Raw genomic sequence first — 22,760 nt, 5'->3', positions numbered from 1 at the left:
AACCCGCGAGGGAGAGAGAGAGAGAGAGAGGGGGAGAGAAAGGGAAGCTAGGCTAAAACAGAAGGATTTTGGTAGTTTTCGGAGGGTTTTCCTTTGTTTTCTCTCTCTCCGTTCAATCACAACTAAGAAAAAAAAGATGTTTTGACGTTAGTCATACAAAAAAAATCGAATACTTTTTTTTGTTTTTCCTTCCATGTTGCAACCCTTATGGCCCCCCCTCCCTTCTTGCGTTTTGCGTGTTTTCGGAAACGCTTCTCTCCAGCTCCCCGTTTTTTCGTAATGCTGCGTCGTCTGGGTTTTCCCGTAGCTTTGAATACTCCTGTTTGGACCCTTAAAGCGATGCTTCAGTTGACCATGACAAAGCCGTGTTGAGAGTCCACCGTCTCCATCATCTCACTGTCCAGGAGGGAGCTCTGGAGCTCCGGCAGGCTCAGGGGGCCTTCGTACTGCTGCCCCGCGCCGGGTACCGCCGCCCCATCACAAGTCTCTCCTAGTCCCGGCGGCGGGGCGGACCCGGGGGGCGGCTGGCCCAGGTGCTCCAGCAGCGGGAACTCATACTGCTCTGGGTAAAGTGCCTCAGTGGAGGAAGGAGGGACCCCTAGGAGGGCCTGCTGCTGCTCACAGCCCCCCGAGGGGTAGCTGTAGCCACCCAGGCCCCCGGCCGAGTCGTGGGCTTGCTGTTGTTGGTGTTGTTGTTGGTGTTGGTGGTGTTGGTGATGGAGGAGCTGGTGGTGCATGTGGGGTCCTGCGTGGGGAAGGTGCTGGGTGTAGTGGGGGTGGTGGTGGCTCATGTTGTACGGGTCATACGCCAGGGTGTCCCCCGCTCCGGGCTCCATGAGGGGGACCAGACCCTGGCTGAACTGGGGCGAGGCTTGCTGCTGCTGGGGTTGGTGGGGCTGGTGGGGTTGGTGGCCCTGAGGGGAGGCAGTTGAGGAGGAGGCCGTGTTGGGGTCCATGCCAGCTGCCCCCCCGGGGCAGTAGGTGCCCTCGGGACTGATCTGCATCTGGTTGAAGTAGGGGAGCAGGCCCATGCCCTGCTGGTTCTGATGGAGGTACATTCTCTTCTGGGCCAGTCTGCAGTGAGAGAGAGAGAGAGGGAGGCACGGTCAGGTCAAAACATAGACTTCCCAATAAGGCTGGGCGATATTTCGAAAATGTATCGATATCGAGGTATCAACATGCAAGGGATACATATCGACGAAGATAGCTTGAAATGTGGTATTGGTGTATGTGTCAAATTAATTAAAGGAGTAGTTCACCCCCAAAATGACTTTTTTTTCTATTGATTACTCATGCCATGGAGAGTAGAGTTCAATAATATTTTTTGTTTTTTGTCACATTCGAGTAAATGTACCCCCATTGATTCCGGATGGGGACCCGTTGCGAAACGGGTCCCCATCCGGAACGAATGGGGGTAAATTTATTGTTATCACATTTTTGTCTTAGGAATGCGACAACAAACTAAAAATGTTATTGAACTCTAGTCTCCATGGCGTGACTAATCAATAGAAAAAAAGTCATTTTGGGGGTGAACTACTCCTTTAATCGGACCACTTTAACTCATTGAGTGCCAATCCCGAACTAGTTCGGCTTTATTAGCGTATCGCAGAGTGCCGATCCCGAACAAGTTCGGCTTTTAAAAAAAAAAAAAAAAAAAAATTTTTTTTTTTTTGAAAATTTTTTTTTTGATTTTTTTTTTTTTTTTTTTTGGACCCCATCAAATCTAGTGAACATGATTTCAATCGCGATTTTGCATGTTCCACCCCCATACAACCCCATCTAACATACAGGGCAGCCATGTTTGTTTACATAACATGTAAAACATAATGGCGATTATCTCAAGAATGCCTGAACGGATTTCCAATCGGATTTTTTTGTTTGAAAGCTGTGAACAAACTGCACAAATCCACTCCAATGCAATCCAGGATTGCATTGGATTTAGAGCTCATTCTTCTCTGTTTTTTTCCCATGCATGAGGTGTGCAAGGTTTAATCATGGCTAAGTTGACGAAAATAAGGCTTCTAAAATGCTTGGTAGCCAATAGCTAACTTCAAGCTAACTTCATCCTCTTCCTGTACATGCACAAAGGAAAGTGTTCAGGCAAGTCATGGCTGCAGGGCTTCTGCATATACCAGCATATCTCTATGGGATTTTCTATGGCCACTGGGCGCCCTCTAGTGGTGAAAGGGGTGGCACTCAAAGAGTTAAGTAAAACAATTGTTAAAAAATAAATCTTGAACTTGGCCCTAAAAAGCTTGTAGATCTGCTATTTTCACAATATTCATCTGTGGAACCACAGCCACATGCCCCTTAGAGAGTGATGGAAAAGTGCTGTTTTTTTTTTTTTGCCGTTTCCCTACAGGGAGCTGGTCTCTTAGCGTTTAAGAACATGTGTGAACTGCCTCTGAACTCAGCGCTCATCAATGTCACTTCACAGATGAGTGAAGCAGAGGCGTGGGACTCTCTAGAGTATAAATGTTTTATTTTTGAAGATTTAATCTAGTCATTCTTTATGCTTTATTTCCAGACAGGTCAGTGTAGACTAGAGCATACATGGGCAACTGGCGGCCCGGGGGCCACATTTCAGTTAATGCGGCCCTCAGGTTAATACCGGAATACTGATATATTATTATATTTCAGCTGTTACAATTCCAAACATGACCTGCTTTAATTCTGTCAGTCTATATTAGTAGCTTAATGACTAGTATAGTAGTATTAAAATGTGTTTTTTTTTATGTCCAATGTATTTGTATTTAGGTTCATAAAGTTAACATGAGTATATAACTAAATGTGAAATTAAATCAAAATGTTACATTTCAGGATTCCAATTAAAAAAGAACAACAAATTCGGCTATCGGCTACTTTTGCTTCTTTTGTATGAGATACTAGAATGACAAAGGAGGACGTAGCAATATGCAATGTGGCCCTCTGGAGTGAAGGTGGAAATATAGTGGCCCTTGCCATCATCAAAGTTGCCCACCCCTGGTGTAGAGAGACGCGAAACCAAGAGCAGAGACGGAGACGGAGAGAGAGAGAGAGAGAGAGAGAGAGAGAGAGAGAGAGAGAGAGGACTGACATGAGAGGCAGGAGTTGGATATAGGGATGCAGTCAATCCCTTCAATAATCAATAATCTATACTTTAATAAAATGATCAATTAATAATCGATCCCTATTTTGTGGATCGTCTCTAACGGGTGGAAACTGTTACTTTTCGGGATTCAAATTCAAAAGTAGCAGATCTACAAGCTCGAAGTGCGAACTTGCAGATCTGCTACTTGTGTGTGATGCACAAAAATCAACGCTTGTATGATCAAGTAGGGTGATGATTTACGAGGAAAATAAATACACAAAATGTTATAGAATAGGGAGATAGGAGGTTTCTGCCCGACAGCAACGATATGTCATTAACTCATTCGTAGTTTACGGCCGTAAAGCCCGTTAATTTCTCTATGTCTTTCACTGCCGGCTTCTCCTACCTGTTAACGTGGGCGCTCGTCCAGTTCCCATCGTGCGTGATCGGACACTGCTATGCATCGTGTGTTCGCGTATTCCATCAGCTTCTCAAATCCGTTGAAACTTTTTCAATTGATCAATAAGTTCTCCATCTGTAAGCCGCGGAGTTCAGACAGAAAGCTAACGGGCCAAAATAGAGGACGGACATCCGCTTCCGGTTCACGGCCTCAATGATAAGTTGTCCGCTCAATAATGTGTCCGTGTAGAAACCGATCACGGAGCATTAGTTCCGGCCTATTTTAGTTCCGCTTCGATAAAAAAATGTTTTTTAATTAATTTTTATTACATTTACGGGTTCTACGGGCATGGCAGAGAAGGGGTACAAAGGGGTATTTTGAGGGCAGAGTTTGAGTTAATAGGCATCTCGATTATCGTGATTATTATTATCGAGTTCTATGTACTAGCTACATTTCTGGTGTGAAATGGCACAAGGGACCCCCAACAAAAAGACCACCCCAAAAATCGGGTGCGCGCTACGCGCTCGCAGAAATGCCCTTTTGTGAGTTTTAAGCACCTGCCCACATTCATAGCGATGACCAACAGAAGCGCATTTGCACCACTGAATACAATTGTATACTTTTTTTCCCGTTTGCATTTTGCACAAACATCTCTGTATCCCCCCCCCCCCCCCCCCTGCATTTTAGAGGTCGTACACTGTTTGTATAGTTCTGTGTCATACACCATGGCTGCCTGTAACCATTGCAAGAAGCACTTTCAAAAATAAAACAGCACTTTCTTGTGCCGCGTTAGTCAGAGTACCACATGACTCCTTCCACTCCTAACTTGTTTACACGCTCTGGTAAATCGGACAACCAGATTATATTAGATTTATGTTGATATATCTCATATGTCAACACGGCAGTTATTATTTTTATTTTATTTTTTTGCACATAGCAACCAGAATCGGGTCAAATATATTCAAAGACGTTGGAGGATGGCAAGGACGTGCTGGCCATTGTGAAAAGCGGGACAACTCCCGAACGGCCGGTTCATTCCCAAGCGTTGTGTGCTTGTAGATCGGCGGTTTTCACTAGTTTAAATCATTTTTAAAATGATAAACGTAAAACAAACGGTTTTGGACATACAAGGTTTCCACCCGACAACGACGAAATACAACTCATGTAATTGGCCTACTGGCTTGTCACTTATGGCAAATCTTTGAGTAGCAGCAGCGCTACGGAGAGAGATCTCTCTCTAAAGCGCGCAATGAGGGCCTCTACAACTCTTTTTTCCCGGGTTGAATCAGAGGCCCAGCACGTCCCTGGAGGATGGTTTATGGCTTTGGTTTTTACCTGTGCTGCTGGAGCTGCTGCTCGAGGCTGCGAGGCGTCTCCTTGCAGAAGAGCTGACAGCTGGCTGGACTGCTGGCCAAGACGCTGGCCTGGAGGACAGGGGACACAGCCACGCATTACTGTACAACCAGCTGCCATGGGGACTGCCGGCAAACATTTACTAACACTACACTACATCCCACAAGAAGTTATATAAACCTGGGTCAGACTCCCCAGAGGTGTCGCACCAAATCCTGGGCCCTGGGAGGTACAAGGATTCACTTGCGGGGCCCCCCCCATGAATGTTCTTCATATGGGGTGGAGGGGATTTAACCCACTTAGACTGGGAACGCATTATTACACGTCATTTAGTGCTTTGACTGTTGAAAAATAGCAGATATACAAGCTCACAGCTGCGAGCTTGTAGATCTGCTATTTTTTGAAAAATCGTGAAAAGTCTTGAATATTTTTTTTTACGTGATTCTAATGTCTTCTAAATTCGTCTCTTCTATTCTATATGTTTCTATGTCAGTGGTGCTCAAACCTTTTCGTGTCTAGGACCGCCACAATTATATGTATTTGGCCAAGGACCTCCATCTCAAAAATATTTAGTTCCAGGGACCTCCAGGGAATTTGAGATACAAATGTTTGCTTAAAAAATACAAAGATTTGCACACATTTTCACGACTTTTCAAAAATAGCAGATCTACAAGCTTGCAGCTTGTATATCTGCTATTTTTCAATAGCTAAAATATAAAATAATGAAGGCCCCTACACCTTGGGCCCCTAGTAACTCAGTCTCCCCCCCTTGTGACGCCCCTGCGGCCTCCTAAGGAGCGGTTTGCAACTGCAGGGGAAAAGAGACAGAGACGAGAGAGAGAGCTGCTAATGTTTTCTAACACGGCGCGTTCGCAAACTTTTTCTTAGCCCGAGCGAGACCCCAAAAATACATTTGGCGGTTGTCACGATGATGACATTTTTCTTGGCAATTAATTGTCGTGCAAATAATTGCCACTAACAATTTAGTTGTGTTGTGTTTTGGCATTGAACATTACACTTAACAAAAAGTCTCCATCTCCCCAAATGCTGAACATCTTTTGAAAACGTTTTGGAGAATTGAAAATAAAATCAATTTGTGGAAAGGTTCAGACAAGTATGATGTTTTATGTGGACCCCAGGAAGACTATAGTGACCACGGAAGCTTATGGGGATCCCAATAAAGACTAAAGAACAAACAAACGATGTGTACAGTATAAGTAAGCTAGTGTTGAAGACAGGCAGCGCTGGTAAGACAAGACAGGTCTAATGATATGTTTAAAGAGGCCTAAACAAAGTGAAGGAGCCTGTTCATCACCATTCGACCACGCCTTTTCTGTTCACTGGTGGGGGAAAAAAAATCCAGTGCTCGATTAGTTGTGTTTTTTCCTAAATGAATGCCCTGCTTGATCACACTAATGCTGCATTCACACTACAGATATATAGTTGTAAAAATAAGCGAGCTAAACAACCAGGCAGCTTGGTCAAAACCATGCAGCTTTATTTTTATGCAAATGAGCAGTCCAAGGTACCTGTCACTCAACCAGTCAGCCTGCTTTCGATCAGAGAAAACAGGTTGTTTTAACAGGAGTGCATTCGGAAACCTATAATATAAAATAGCCTCTCTAGATGGGAAATAAGTTACTACATAAGCTTTTTCTGGTAAAAAAATAAGAATAGAACATTCAAACAAGCTGTTAAATAACTTAACGAGCCGTTTTGGTCGGTCCAGTCACTGCCGCTGCTGTTGTGCTTCCGTGTGTGTGTGTGTGTGTGTGTGTGTGTGTGTGTATGTGTGTGTGTGTGTGTGCGAGCGAGAGAGAGAAAAAAACAAAAGGATTGCTAATTGATTGGAATGTAGGCAGGTCAGCGTGTCTCTCGTGCGCTCAGAGGCGCCAATTGGGTATGGCAAGCTATGGCAGCTGCCATACCTTGGCTACAGGGAAATAATAAAATGTACTTTTCATTGTGCCTTTTGCAAAATGAAGACACCAGTCATGTTGCCATACCTTAGCTTTTTCTGAACTGACGCCACTGCGTGCGCTCTCGCTCTCTCGTCACACACACACACACACACACACACACACACACACACACACACACACACACACACACACACACACACACACACACACACACACACACACACACACACACACACACACACACACACACACACACACACACACACACACACACACACACACACACACACACACACACAGCGCTGCCCCAGCTGTCTAGCTCTCCCCGGGAGAGAGAGAGTGCTGGATGCAGGGAGTCGTACGGGAGGCTATTATTCCAAACGTAGGAGACGGTGGTTGTAACACGGCGTCTCCTACGGTAGGAATACTCGCTCACGTGAGGACACAGGGTTTTCACGGCTTGTCGGTTGTATATCCTTTCATTTAAGTCCATATATATGGCAAATTATCATTAATATTACATATATAGCCGTTATTTTAAAAAAGTTGAAATATTTATGTCGCAATTTCTGCAGCTCCGTGTCTGTGGTCAGACGAGTTGATTCGGGGGGCTGAATCCCCGCCTACTCAGACCGCTGTGCTCTGATTGGTTGGGCAAAACAAAGCAAGCTATGTTGCAGTGTGAACGCTAAAAAAAGCTGCTATAAAATTGAGGACTAGTGAAAAAAAAGCAAACTTTTCATTTCCAAGCTTTTTTTCGAGCATGGAAGCTGGTTTCCATAGAGATAACATTGAACTACCAAGCTAAACGTTCAACTATATATCTGCAATGTGAATGTAGCTTTAGTCCGGGAATTTCGGGCAGTATTTTGATGGAATTGTGCACTTTATGAAAGAAGCATGAACTTTGGCACACAGTTAGAACATGCCATATGGAACATTTTTGGCTATAGGGATATCGCTGATTTGTCTTGGGAAACTTGTGGGAGCCAATCAAAGTTGGTGTCTCATAGACTTCATTATAAAGTAAAATAATACAAATAATAAATATGCTTTAAGTAGCATGTGAAGGGTCAAACTAGGGGTTTTTCATGATTCAGAATCCAATGCAAGCATTTGTTTTGCACAAAAAAAAAACATTCCTTGGGCTAAAAATGGCCCCCATAAAACCATGGTTTAGTGAAGAGTCGTCACTTTTGACAGTTTTGTGGGGGCCGTGTTTCGGAAAGGAATGGTTTTCGTGAAAAACAAATGCTTGCATTGGATTCAGAATGTTCTAACTGTGTGCCAAATTTCATGCTACTTTCATAAAGTGCAGGATTTGTGCACGAAACGCTCGAACTAACTACAGCATCACAGAAAAGTTTTTTTTTTTTTTGGACAACCAAAATCTGGTTTTCAGATGAGACACTAACACAGGGTGTTTGCGAGGTAGACTCAACGAAGACTCATCACAGACTCATCAAAGACAAACACAAACACTCTTGTTAGTGTGAGTCAAAACTCAACTGAAACACATTTTGTCTTTACTTGATCACACAAAAGTATCAAAAGTAGCAGATCCGCAAGCTCGAAACATGGCGAAAGCGACACGTTTTGAGCTTGTCGATCTGCTAATTTAGCTGATTTTGAATTTGAATCTTGAAAGGTAACCGAAACCACTTGAACCCTAGCATCCCTATTCTGGGTGGAACGTTAGCCAAAAATAGCCACGAGCTTGTAGATCGGCTACTTCTGGCAAAGAGGTTTGGTGTAGAAGGAAAAGAAGAGCAGACTTATGCCTCATTCACATACAAGCCAAGCTAATGGTTTGCTTGTTAATTCAATGTATTCTCTATGCAAACCAGCTTTTAAAATTTCCAAGCTGGAAAAAAAGCTTGGACATTTTTAAAGCTGGTTTGCATAGAGAATACATTGAATTAACAAGCAAACCATTAGCTTGGCTTCTCTCAGTGTGAATGCAGCATAAGTATTGACGGTTCAAGTGGTTAAAGGAGTAGTTCACCCCCAAAATGACTTTTTTTCCTATTGATTACTCACCCCATGCAGACTTGAATTAAATGTTTTTGTCGCATTCCTAAGAAAATATTTTGATTATAATAAATGTACCCCCATTGATTCCGGATGGAGACCCAAATGCATGTGGGTCTCCATCCGGAATCAATGGGCCTAAAAAGAGTCTCCTCAAATGATTGGCTTTGGAATGCGACACAAACTAAAAAAATATGATTGAACTCAAGTCTCCATGGGGTGAGTAATCCATAGAAAAAAAGTCATTTTGGGGGTGAACTACTCCTTTAAATGTCTGAAAATACACATTAATCCAAGATGACAGAGCTTTGTCTACGCTGACTAAGAAATCTATGATTTTTAATCTGCAACACAATTATATACAATATATATAGTGGGGGTCCCTGCTCCATCTCTCTCTCAACTAAGGGGTCCTTGGCCTTATAAACGTTGAAGACCCCTGGTGTAAGTAAAGTCCAGTTACCTGCAGTCTGTGGTGTGTGAGGTACTGGGTCTCCAGACTCTGTCTGCGGGAGAGGAGGGGGGGAGCAGGGGGTCCCTGGGGACCCCCACCCTGGTAGAGAGCCACGTTCTCAAGCTGCTTGGACGCGTCGCCCTGCGGGTCGGAGACACAAAGCACCAGAGACGTCCTGTTACCACAAGGGTGCTAAAAGTACTCTCATGTTTTACTTAAAGGGATATTCCACTTTCAACAGGGAGCAGTGGTAGGGCTTCTCTCCACATACAAACCCATTGTAACTTCAAACTCCATTTTAACCATGATAGATTCATTAAAAACACCCACTATTTTTTCTGGAGACTCATTTTACCTTCCTAATATGTGAGCAGGCCGTGTTTTTTCGATAACTTTTTTTCATTTATTTTTAATAATTATTTGGAAAAATGGAAAAAATGAAATGCAAAAAAATAATTATTAAAAATAAATGAAAAATGTTATCGAAAAAACACGGCCTGCTCACATATTAGGAGGGTAGTATGAGTCACCAGAAAAATAATGTGTGTTTTTAATGAATCTATCATGGTTAAAATGAAGTTTGAAGTTACAATGGGTGTGTGTGGGGAGAGGCCCTGGGCCTGGAGGGCCTGGTAACATTTACATCAAATATCTAAATATTCAATCAAGCTAATTAAAAACTGTTCAGGGTGTTCATAAAAGTCTGATTAGATGATAAAATTACCAAAAGTTTTTTTGAAAGTGAAATACCCCTTTAAGTTAAAGTATCGATCCTGCAATCTTGAAAAATACTCTGTTGAAAGTAAAAGTCCGGAATTAAACTTTTTTTTGTTGAGACCATTCGTATTATCTCATTGACCGCTAACATAGTTTTTCGACTTATGTCGTTCCCTGCCACTCTTTCTGAGAGGTAGGGCTTCCCCATATACATTCATTATGGCTATTTATAAAATGTTTTCCGTAAAAAAGGGAAACGCTGTTTTTGTTCCAGTGACGTCATCAAACGTGTCAGCTGATCTTCCGGTTACCCCGGAAATAATTGGTGACCCATGGTGAACAGCGCCATCCAGAGTCCCAATAAGGAACTGGTCAAACTGGTCACATAGCGGCCTGGACCATTGAAATACAGTAACTCATGCTGCAGATTGTGTGGATACATGGATGCTGACCACGAACATACATTTTGGAATTGTCCACAAGTATTGGGATGATGTGTGGTCAGTAATAAAGGAGATATTGAAATATGAAATACCGAAGAAGTGTGGTACTGTATCTAGGAAACATACATGGAGATGACATGTATCTGGTCAAGGTGTTGCTGGCAGCCAGCAAAAAAGCAATCACAAGATTGTGGTATACAAGTGACCTTCCAACTTGTGAGCAGTGGCTGTGCATTGTGGAGGAAATGTATGTGATGGAGAGATTTACATACAAACTCAGGATACAAGAAGAACTGTTCCTTGAGAAATGGACTGAATATAAAACCCAACAAAATGACACCACAAACATTTAACTCATACCCTGCCAAGCCCGAGGAACCCGAGAATTTTGGGATGTCCCTCCCTGCCACGCCCGAGGAACCCGAGAATGGCCGCCATTTTGAAAAAAAATTTTGGACCCCAAAAACGTTAGTAGGCATGATAGCGATCGCGAAATTGCTTGTTTAACCCCCATACAACCCCCATACAACTCAGGTAGCAGACCTCCAAGCTCACAACAGTGTAAAACATAGTGGCTGCTATCTCATGAATGCCTGAACGGATTTCCATTCGGATTCTTTTGTTTGAAAGCTGTGAGCAATGTGGACACACGTGGTGCATTATCTAGGCATGGGTGTGCATGATCCGTGCACTATGAATTACATGGAAGTCTATGGAGACAGTTTGGCAGGATTGGAGTACGAAGGTATTGTTAAATGGCAGCAAATGAGTTAATATGGACTAAAATGTGATATTTCAACTGTTGTAATGATGTTGACCCTGTGAGTTTTTTGTACACGTGAGAAACTGGGAATAAACATTAAGTTAAAAAAAGAAGAAGAAATACAGTAACTCATCAAACTCGTCCGACAGCATTAAATGAGTTAATATATCATTCTATGATTTTTCAAAGGTTAGTGAAAAACTCAGTGAAACCTGGCAGTGGCGGATAGACAATGTTTTAACTCGGGCAGTAAAATTTAAAGGGTACAACAGTACTCGAGTAAGCGTACTGGGTTACTGTCTGCCTCAGGGTTGTTGTAATGGAGCGCTTGTTGTTGCGGTCAGCGTGTTCCGTCCAGCCTGTATTAACCACGTTATCTGGTGCGTCTGCCCCGTCTTAAGTGTCAGTGTGTTTACCGCCGGTCGGGGCCAGACGGCCTGGTCTTACCCTAAATGACGTGGTGCGCTGCACACACACACACACATTCTCTCTCTCCAGGGAGCGTGTGTGCATTAGCCTAATGAAATGGAAGCTAGGAGGGCCAGAGGATGACGTCCCCCCCCCTCCTCCCAAGACTTATAACTAACAGCTGCACAGTTCAGTTATGTGACAGACAGAATAATGAAACACACACATGCACACGTACGCACGCAAGTCTGTTCACTTCTAGCTGTGTGTGCAGCAGGTATAATGATGCATCCTGAGAAAACCTTTCCTCCAGAGTGTGTGTGTGTGTGTGTGTGTGTGTGTGTGTGTGTGTGTGTGTGTGTGTGTGTGTGTGTGTGTGTGTGTGTCAGCCCAGTTTAAAGGAGTAGTTCACCCCCAAAATGATTTTTTTTTTTACTATTGATTACTCATGCCATGGAGACTTGAGTTCAATAATATTTTTTTTTTGTATTTGTCACATATTCCTTTTGTCGCAAGACACAAATTTGATTATAGTAAATTTACCCCAATTGATTCTGTATGGGGACCCAGATGCATGGCCCTGGATGGGGAACCAAATGAATGGCAGTGGATGGGGAAAATGTCAGGGTACTTTTTTTATTTTTGTCTTAGGAATGTGCCAAAAACCAACAAATGTCAAGCCAAATCTAAAAAGACACATTATCTTCTCTGGCGGATGGAAACCTCTTTATGTCCAAAACTTTGCACGATTCAAATAAAAAAAACAGCAAAAGTAGCAGATCTACAAGTTCAAGCTTGTAGATCTGCTACTTTTTTGTAATTAACTTTTTTTTTTGTTGCTTTTATGCTTTTATTGTTAGGACAGTAGACGGACAGGAAATGGGGAGTGAGATATGGGGGAGAGACACGTAGCAAAGGTAGTCGGGAACGGGACTCGAACCTGCGACACGCCGTCAGGCATCAGAGCCTATGTGGTGTGTGCCGCCTGGACCGCTAGGCCAGCGGGCACCTCGGATCTGCTACTTTTGATGCTTTTGTGTGACGCTGTAGTGTGATCATGTAGGGTGTTAAATGTACGAAAGAAACACAAAAACGTGCGTGTGTGTGCATGTGTGCTGAGCACGTGTGTTCAGTTTAGGCCCAATGGGTACCAGTCACAACTCGAGTGACCTCAACAATGGCTGCATTCACCCTGACCCTGGAGGCCGGGGGGGGGGGACTGGGGATAGCAAGCGAGCCCCGGTTGGCTGCCTCTCCCTGGGTTACACAACCACAACCTGCCTGGGTGGCATCCAGGGGCCTTCTGGTTAGAGATGGGACGATATGAAAATGTCATATCACGATGATTGTGACAAAAGAAATTGCGATTTACGATATTATCACGGTAATCAAAATCCATTATCGTGGGGCGGAACGTTTACCAAAAAATAGCAGATCTACAAGCTCACAACGCGTCGCGTTGCGACACGTTGTGAGCTTGTAGATAGGCTATTTTTTGGCAAAGACTTTTGATAGAGTGGAAAAAAGACTGTATCAAGTATGTATATTATAAGTACCTTTTACCAATAATAGAGGTTTTAAGTGGTACCGGATATGCAGCTCGGCAAATAAAAGGTGAATTGATCCCAGTGCATGACTGAGGACGATATCACGATAAATTAAATCTCTGCGATACGATTATCACGATAAATGATAATATCGCTTATCGTTCCATCCCTACTTTTGGTGGAGTGACACTGGACACTGAGGGACAGGGGGCCTCGGAGAACCACAGACCAGTGTGTGTGTGTGTGTGTGTGTGTGTGTATGTGCGCGTGCGTGCGTGCGTGCGTGCGTGCGTGCGTGCGTGCGTGCGTGCGTGCGTGCGTGCGTGCGTGCAGTGAGCATCAGACTGACCTCCAGAAGGTTGTGCAGGTGGTGGGGTGGGGGTCCCAGGGGTCCCAGGGCGGAGGACCCCTCCCCAGAGTCCATCTGCTCCACCAGCATCTGGACCTTGTTGAGGTCCAGGATGCCTTTGGTCCTGGCTATGTTCTGGAGGTGCTGACGGAACGCTACCAGACCTGAGAGAGAGAGAGAGAAAACATGACCAATGAATGATAAAAAAAGACTCCCATATCTGCTGGGTTGAAGTACAACAATGTGCAAACACAGCAGCAAGATTCGTGAGCTGCTGTGATAGGAGAAGGATATCAAATGGAATCCATGGAAATTGATTTTTTCTTTTTTCCTGACGACATCTACTGCATAGTACTGTGTTCTATCCATCTGTCATTCAATTCTATATGAGATACATAAAGGTTTCCTGTGTAAATAAGCCGAAAAGCTTACTATAGGATCTAACTAAGTAAGCAATTTATCATGAAAGGGAGTGGGTTGTTGTCTGATTTACCCACTGTTTCAGGGTTGTGCCACGAGCCGCAGGCGAGTGGCTAACAACCCTGAAACAGTGGGTAAATCAGACAACAACCCACAACCTTGAATGGTAAATTGCTTTTCTACCACTTTTCCCATATACATGAAAGAAAACACATAGTTGTAACTTGCAAGGATCTTAAGTTACAATCATTATTGCCTATAAAACTTCCGCCACAACAACAAATAGTTCCACAAACAACATTTTCTAGTCACCACCAGATGGCGCCAACTCCATACTGATCCATGCTGAGGCTGATGTCTAGCTTACAGCTAAGCTAACGTCAGTTAGAAGCACCGTTTCGGCCGTAAATAGAGGCTGTTCGCTTCCAGAAAGGCATAGGTTCAGAGAAAAGGGGCTTTAAAGTTGGCGGATTGCATTGGATCCAAATAAATCGGCGACAATAGTACGTTCGCTAGTAAACATAGGACCGCCGCGACCGTCATTTGTTGGTTGGGGGAAAGGTGTTCCGACTCCCTCCTGAAGTCCCCGGATGCGTTACATCGCGTATTGATCTCGGAAATGTGCCTCATTACCATGTACATCCGGGCATTTCACACAGACGGGTATTGTTGCCTCATTTACTACTGTTTTAAGCCAATCACAATCCAGTATTTGAACACGTGACTAGAAAAAGTGGTAGAAAAGACTATTAACCATTGTGTATCCCTGCTCTGCCTTCAAGTAACCTTGATATGAAAACTGTTTCACTCCTTTCTCTTATACACATTTTGTTCTGAGAGAGAGAGAGAGAGAGAGAGAGAGAGAGAGAGAGAGAGAGAGAGAGAGAGAGAGACGTTTGCATGGATTAAAGCAAACTAAAATCTCAAAACTGAAAAATGTCTGAATGACAAAACCCTGTGTGTACAACATTTTAGGACGGCAATTTTATGATTTGTTTTGCCATTGTGAATTCTGACTTCAATGTGGCCAATGTGAACCTGGCTGGGCGTACAACACACTTTGGGCGCTTTGTGCAAAGATATAGGACAGATGTAGGCCAAGCATCGCGTCCCCCGAAGCTTGGCCAATGTTACCCTGGCTGGGTGTACAACAAACTTTGGACAAACGGACAAAGCCAGATGTTGGAGCTTATCTCCTCCCAGGAGCACCGCTCAGAGAAAAAAAAAGAAATATATCAGATCCACAAGCTTCTTGTAGATCTGCCATTTCTGCTCTGTGGAGGCACAGGTGTGTCTACAATAAATCAGGTATAAACTCTTAAACCTATGAAACCCAAATCTAACGTTAACAGTCTAATCTTAACTCATTCAGAGCCCCAGACATTAACGGATTATAATGTCCAGAGTGCCTCCTTCAGGTCCCATTCACTCCCGTTCAGTGTTGTATAAAGTACTGGAAACCCATACTTAAGTAAAAGTACAGATATTCCACTTGAAAGTTAATCAAGTAAAAGTAAAAGTCACCGATAATATTATTACTTAAGTAAAAGTATGAAAGTAGCTCTCAAAAATGTACTTAAGTATCAAAAGTACATAGTGTTAAAATGTACTTAAGTATAAAAGTAAAAGTAAAAAGTACAAGTACAAGTAAAAGTACAAAAAATATTTTCAAAATGCCTACAAAAAATTAAGACCAAAAATTCTCAAAGTGTTTTATTATTAATAGGTTGGGACATTCAGTGACCCCTTGATACCAGGGGCACAAGCACACACCTACAGTAAGAACAAAACATTTTGATCCTACGATGCAAAGGTTCAAATAGCACTGGGGCACCAAGTTCCCCAAAGCTATTTGAGATGTTTATAGATTAGAATCTTTACACACCTGCTTCCGAATAATTAATTATATAATTCCAGTTCACTGAGCATATTATGTAGGTGACAGTTCATTTCAATTAAGCTCTCACTCCAGTCTGCGCTTTTCTGAAAAGAGTCAAGCAGCTCCCTATAGTTTAAACTAGGCTATAAAATGACACAATAGGCTATAGAATGGATCTTCAGACAAGAAGTTAATTGTGAATGAAAACGTAGGCCTGTGCTTTCTTATTGTCACCTCAAAGTAAACGCTGGATTATTATTTCTTCAAATTGACTGGATTCAACCTGGATCACACAAGTAATGAGGTAACATCCAGCATATGCGTGTGAGCCACAGGATTCATTTAGCTCTGAAACAGCGTAACAGTGTAAGCTTGCAAATCAGTTATTTTTGCGCACAGCACACGATGACAGGACAGGAGTAGGCTATGGACATCTTACTGCCGTCCCAACAAATTGTGAAAAGTTTGACTCATGAACGCCTGTCCTCAGGGGAACAGCTAGTGAGAGAGCGAAAAGAGAGCGATATCCTAATCCCTTGAAAGAAAAGCCAAGTTTGACATGTCCTTGTTGGATGGCTCCGTCTACTCCCGTGGGCCGTGTTACACACAAGATGGTGACCTTACTTTTATTTGTGACAGTATTTGCGTCAAAAACAAACAATGATCACCGTGTTCGGAGAGCGACCCCTGGAGTCACCGCACACGATGGGTCACCAGTTTCCATGTAGTGCCGCACCGCAGCGCCGACTCGGAGAAGAGATGATACTGATACAGTATGAGACAGACTGCTATGATTTTAAGATTTTCGATTTGTAGCGAGTAACGAGGTGTCCAATTTTAATGTAGCGGAGTAAAAGTACGATTTTTTCCTTTTAAATGTAACTAAGTAAAAGTAAAAGTTCAGGGTTGAAAAAATATAAATAAAAGTACAAATTCTCAAAATGTGTACTTAAGTACAGTAACGAAGTACTTGTACTTCGTTACTTTACAACACTGCTCCCGTTGTCTTATTTTGAAGGCCAGAAGTCCATAGCGTAAACACTTCCGGTCTGACGTCATAGCGTCCTGCGCCGAAATCGATCATTGTTTACGTGGTGTCATGGCGGCTCGGATCAATCCTTTTTAACATGTGCTTTATAAGCGAGCATCTGCCTCCATCTTCGCTTCTAAAGTGTAGCTTTGAGATAATGGACATTAAAGATGAGATCCCCCGTCCACCTCAATGTTATGGATGGGACTATTTTGTGCTCGTGGAGCCGTGATGATGCGAAATCAGCGACGGATTTCGTCTCCGGACCTCCGGCCATTGTTCTCGGTAATGTATCCGCCGTTACAGTAATATATTACTTTTCGCGAGATATCTCGGGAATGGCACTCCAGATACTCGAGTACATTTCGCGAGATATCTCGGGAATGGCACTAAATCGGTTAATACCTCACCAACTATAGATGTGCCATTTCAGAACTTCACGCGTCATGCCATTGGCAAGTCAGTAGATTTTCAGGGGATTTGCAGAACATTGCGTTTGTAGATCAGCAATTTATGCAATTTTTATGACCTTCTCTAACTTTGAAGTTTAAATGTAACTATGCAGGACAGTATATGGCAAGACACCAACCCATTCCTGTTGTGCTTTTCACAACAGGAATGTGTTGGTGTCCTGTCATTTGCGAGTTTCTGCAAAAATACGCTCCATTCTCCATAAAAATTTGAAAGACAAATCAGGGAAAAAATGCTTTTGCAGGACATTTTCAGGGAAAAGAGTAGTACATATTGAAGAGTTGAAATGGCACCATCTGTACCAACCTTTCTTTTTTACGATCAAACAACAACCATTTCTCTTGTGAGCACCTGCAGGAACATTGTCCTTACACCGTCTGATTCTCTAATTCTACTATACTTTTTGGCCCTCACAAATATAGTAATATATTACTCCCACACACACACACCAGATAGGGCATGGGTCATTATTAGTGCATTAATTCCACTGCCTCCCCGTGTCATGATCAGACGAGTCGAGGTCTTGACGTCACCGTGCAAAACTTCAAACAACTTTTATTTAATTAACCCCCACCCGGGAGCAATTATTCATGACAGCCGCGACAGCGAGTGTGACAGGGATGACTCGTCGCTGCCTCCTACTGGATGTGTGATGTGACTGGGACCTACGTCATGTGGGATGAGCGTCTCTGAGCACATCCTAGTTGTCGGGTAGAAACCTCGCATGTAAAAAAAAATAAAAACTATTTCTTTAAGATTGTAATTTTTTCTGGCTTTTTTTCCAGGCTCTGAAGCGTGGCCTACATCTGGCCTGAAATAAGTACTGCAACTCCAGTAAATGTATCGATATCGAGGTATCAACATGTGAGGTATACGTATCGACGAAGACGGCTACAATGAGGTATTGGTGTATGTGTCAAATGAATTAACAGACACACTATGCATGCACGTAACACCTGCAAAAAAGCAGTCCATCTGTAACCAGGTGGGGTTATTTCAACAAAACCATTGTTGGAAAATGGAAATGAGGCAATTCATTCCTTTATTCTATGTGTACTGTGCAGTGTGCAATGTGCATGCGTGGATATGCTGTTCATTATCTGGGTTAGGCAGTGGACCTAAAGCAGAACAACAAAAAACGATATAATGCAATTGTTTTGACTAATATCGTGAGTAATATCGATATCGAGGTATTCAACAACGTTATCCAATATCGAAGGTTTTCCTAATATCGCCCAGCCTTACTTTCCACCACTGGTTTCTTTCATAACGTCACTGAGGGGTGGGAACCTCATTGTGTCCAAAACGTGTTCGTTTTCAGGATTGAAATTCAAACAGCATCAAAAGTAGCAGATCTACAAGCTCAAAGAGTCCGAATATGGAGATAAGATGTCTCTAGCCCGACACCAACAACATGCATCCATCCAGCAGTGCTGGTGTTAATTGGGACTGGGCTGTGTGTGCAGTGGGACCTGACTCACTAGGATGAGGGGGGCTATTTAAAGACACAGTCAGCAGTCTGACGCAAAACCAACCAGCCAGCCTCCACAGCCAGGGAGGGAGGGAGGGAGGGTCACACACACACACACACACACACACACACCCCTCCATCTCTCTCTCGGTGCTGTGGGCTCCAGAGATGCACATTTCAGAGAGTTTCAGCTTTACAACATCCTGTTCCTGTCTGCTGCAGGATGTAACTTTATACAGAGAGAGAGAGAGAGAGAGAGAGAGAGAGAGAGAGAGAGAGCTACGGAACAGAGGGGAGGAAGGACAGAGCAACCGCCACTTCAAAGTAGGGATGGGGCGATATGAACATTTCATATCGTTATTATTATCCTGGGGCGGAACATTTGCCCCAAAAAGGTAGGGAGTGAAAAAAAAAGACTGTATCAAGCAGGGCAGGAATTTCAGGGAGGCCATGAAGGCCATGGCCGTCGTTGTCCCTCAGTTTGGCCTTGTGTGCCTCCAAAAAATGGCATGCCCTGAGGCCACAGTGGCCTTAATGCCCCAGCTGACTGTACCACTTTCTCCTCTGTCTCTGTCTCTGTCTTGTCAACATGTAGACACCAGTGTTTCTATCTTGTCTTGTCTTTTGTTGAGTCCCCATTTTTTGGCCAATGGGCTCAGATTATAAATACCATAATATAACCATCCTTAAACCTTGAATTATATTAATTCTTTCAATGGACCAAAATGGCCTTCCTGCCCTGGCATTTGGCCTTTGTGCCCTCAAAAAATGGACAACACCAAAGGCCAAGTGGCCTTGCCCCTAAAATGATGAAATTCTAGGTCTGGTATCAAGTACGTATATTATAAGTATGTTTAAGTATGTTTTACCATAGAGGATTTAAATGGTACTGGATATGCAGCTCGGCAAATAAAAGAAGAATTGATCCCAGTGACGGAGAACGATATCACGATAAATTAAATCTCCACGATAGGATTATTGTGAGTGTTTTTTTACCACGATAAACAATAATATCGTAAACGATAATAACGATAAACGATAATATCGTTTATCGTCCCATCCCTACTTCAAAGACAATGGACCAGAGAGAGAGAGAGTGAGAGAGAGACATAAGACACGTCATTGTGATTTATGGATTTCAATCATCAACGTGTTCATGATCTGAGAGACCCTGCAGTGGGGGCATGCGTACTGTGTCCAATGGCTAACTATGTATTTTTAACACTCGTCTTTTCTTTTATCTAATGACAATCTAAAATACTAACACTTGTTGTAAAGAAAATGGCAAATCTGTAAGATCACAACCTGCAGAAAATAGCAGATCTGTAAGATCACAACCTGCAGAAAATATCAGGGGTTAGAACGGTGGGGGGTGATTATAATATAAAGCTATCTTTTAATCATGGAAGTCAGTCGGTGTGTGTGTGTGTGTGTGTGTGTGTGTGCGTGCGTGCGTGTGTGCGTGCGTGCGTGCGTGCGTGCGTGCGTGCGTGTGTGATCACTTCCTCCTCCATGTAATAACCTCCTTTCTCTTTTGTAGGCAATTAATTTTTTAACCCTTTTCCCCTCCTCCTTTAGTCCTCATTCCAATCACTCCCCACACACACACTACTGGCTCCGCTGTTCAGTGGGGAGGAGCAGGGGTGTCGCACCAAATTCTGGGCCCTGGGTACAAGGATTCACTGCGGGCCCCCCATGAATGTTCTTCATAGGGGGAGGGGGGTTTAACCCATTTAGACTGGGAACGCATTATTTTGTGCTTCAACTATTGAAAAGTAACAGGCAAGTGAAATTGTCTAGACCGGTCAGGGGCAAGTACCAATTGAGTGCCAACGTTTTTGTTTTTTTCGATTTCAATTTCACCACAATAGTTGTGGGGGCTGCCACTGTCTGTCTGTCTGTCTGTCTATGACTTGAGCAGGGCTCGAGACTGCCACCAAAATGAGTGTGGAAGTTAACATTTCAGCTGATTGCATTTGTGACTCAGTAAAATAACATCTCACGACATCTCATTTTCTTAGGCCAAGTCTCAATCAGTGACTTGCGAAACAGTGTGTTAGAGGAGCTCTCTCTCACACACACGCACACACACACACACACACACACACACACACGCACACACACACACACTGACGTAATAACTAATAACCAAGCGCACAGCGCTTTGTCAGTTTGTAGACCGTAGAGCCTATTTTCTGTGCACGACATGCTTCCACAGAGGCCATGATGAAGTAGTCTGTCGTCTTGTAAATGGTAAATGGTGCATTTATATAGGGGCTTTTATCCAAGGCACTTTACAGAGATCGTGCATCACATTCACCCATTCACATTTCACACATCCGATGGCAGAGGAAACCGTGCAAAGAACCAACCTGCTCATGGGGAGCAATTAGGGCTTCAGAGGCTTGCTTCATTGTAGAATGAAACCTTGCTTTCCGTGTAGTAAGGGAAAGTTAGCCGAGTGCGGGACCAATCTGGGAACTAAATCCAATAGCTTTTTATTTTTACCAGTAGCTTTCTTCACAAATGTGTTCATAAAGGTGTCTGCTATCACCTCTGAACACTTTCAATCACAACTCCATATGGGGTGTGTAATTAGGGTATTTTTGGGCTGCTGAATCCATTCCAACCATTAGTTTTCAGTTAAAATGACTCCTTGGCCATGAAATAGGCCTAGCCAATCATGTCATTCGAGTTCACCCGTGTCCTGTTAGTCCCTATGTTTTAAACCCTGTGTTTGAGTGTTCCTTGTCAGATTGTATCATGTTATCCTGTGTGTCATGATGTGAGCTTCGGTGGGTCATGATGTGACCCACCGGATCGGATCTTGAATAGTTTTCATGAATTAAAATCCTACTCCAACCATTTTTTTTATTGCCAATATTATATGTCTCGTGGACACACAGAAGTAGGTGTGGCCTATTTTATGGCCAAGGAGTACTTTTTACTGATAACTAATGGTTGGAATGGATTCAGCATCCCCAAAATACCCTAATTACACACCCCATAAGCTCATATTGGCCATTTCCCCCCCTTTTAATCCCAGGCCCTCGGGATACCCCCAACTTTGATTTGTTCCCACAAAGTTTGTCAAGGGAGTTGTGATTGAAAAGGTTCAGAGGTGATAGTAGACACCTTTATGAACACATTTGTGAAGAAAGTTATTGGTAATTGCGACCGTCAGGTCGCAGTTACTATCAAAACCTCCACAAACTGTGAGTCCGTCCGTCAGTCAGTGCGTCCGTCCGTCCGTCAGTCAGTCTGTCTGTCACACGTCACATGTCACACTTTTTCCGAAAATTATATGTTAGATATACCGGTATTACCTGCTTATTGTAAGTCCGCTTTGGATTCAAAGCGTCTGCTAAATGCCTAAATTGGAGCTCCAGGTCCCTGGGGGACCCCCAGATGTAAAAAATGACCAAATGTGCAAAAATGACCAAATGACCATCCCAACGGGGCTGCTCACGGGGAATTCCCGGGGACCACCGACTCCTGGTGCTCCAGAACGGATGCAATAGTGGTGGCGCCCCCAGTGGAGGACCCCCTGCCACTGCAGCGCACATAAAATGCCGTAACTCGGGCTAGGAGCGACCGGGAGAGCCGGGGCCGGTACCTATTCGTCCGCCTCGGCGGCGCGGAGACCCCACCCCTCATTTCTCACATGGCCCTCTTCTAGCGCCACCATGTGGTGGATTCTTGCAAAACACATTTTTGGACACTGCTCCTACAGATTTTGCCCTAAAATCACACAAATCCGTACACACTATGTCTACACTCAGCGCCACCATCAGGCCGATTTTTTTCAACCACATTTTTGGACACTGCTCCTACACATTTTGCCCTAAAATCACGCTGCGACCTGACGGTCGCTTATCTCCCGATTAGGGAGTCTTACTGGTGATTTAGTTCCCAGATTGGTCCAGCACTCGGTTAACTTTCCCTTACTAGTGGCCATAATTCCAACCTACATGAGAACCAATTAGCTGAAAAAATAGCAGATATACAAGCTCACAGCACGGCACCGCGTGC

General features: G+C 43.6%; 1 protein-coding gene across 1 annotated transcript in view; it reads right to left on the bottom strand.

Moving 5' to 3' along the window:
- Positions 1-260: 260 nt before the first annotated feature.
- Positions 261-22,760, bottom strand: part of sik2b (salt-inducible kinase 2b) — a gene marked incomplete at its 5' end in the record, with an annotated part of 160,847 nt that continues 138,347 nt past the window's right edge. Inside the window, 4 exons of the mRNA XM_080732055.1 lie at positions 261-1,074; positions 4,806-4,894; positions 9,240-9,371; positions 13,458-13,621. Coding sequence (XP_080588181.1) covers positions 345-1,074; positions 4,806-4,894; positions 9,240-9,371; positions 13,458-13,621 — 1,115 coding nt within the window. The 3' untranslated portion in view covers positions 261-344. The remainder of the gene's footprint in view (positions 1,075-4,805; positions 4,895-9,239; positions 9,372-13,457; positions 13,622-22,760) is intronic.

Source organism: Nannobrachium achirus (genome assembly GCF_963921795.1).
Source record: "Nannobrachium achirus genome assembly, chromosome: 8".
Lineage (NCBI taxonomy): Eukaryota > Metazoa > Chordata > Actinopteri > Myctophiformes > Myctophidae > Nannobrachium > Nannobrachium achirus.
Note: the sequence above shows the minus strand (reverse complement) of the source record. Positions and strands in the feature narration are given on the sequence as shown.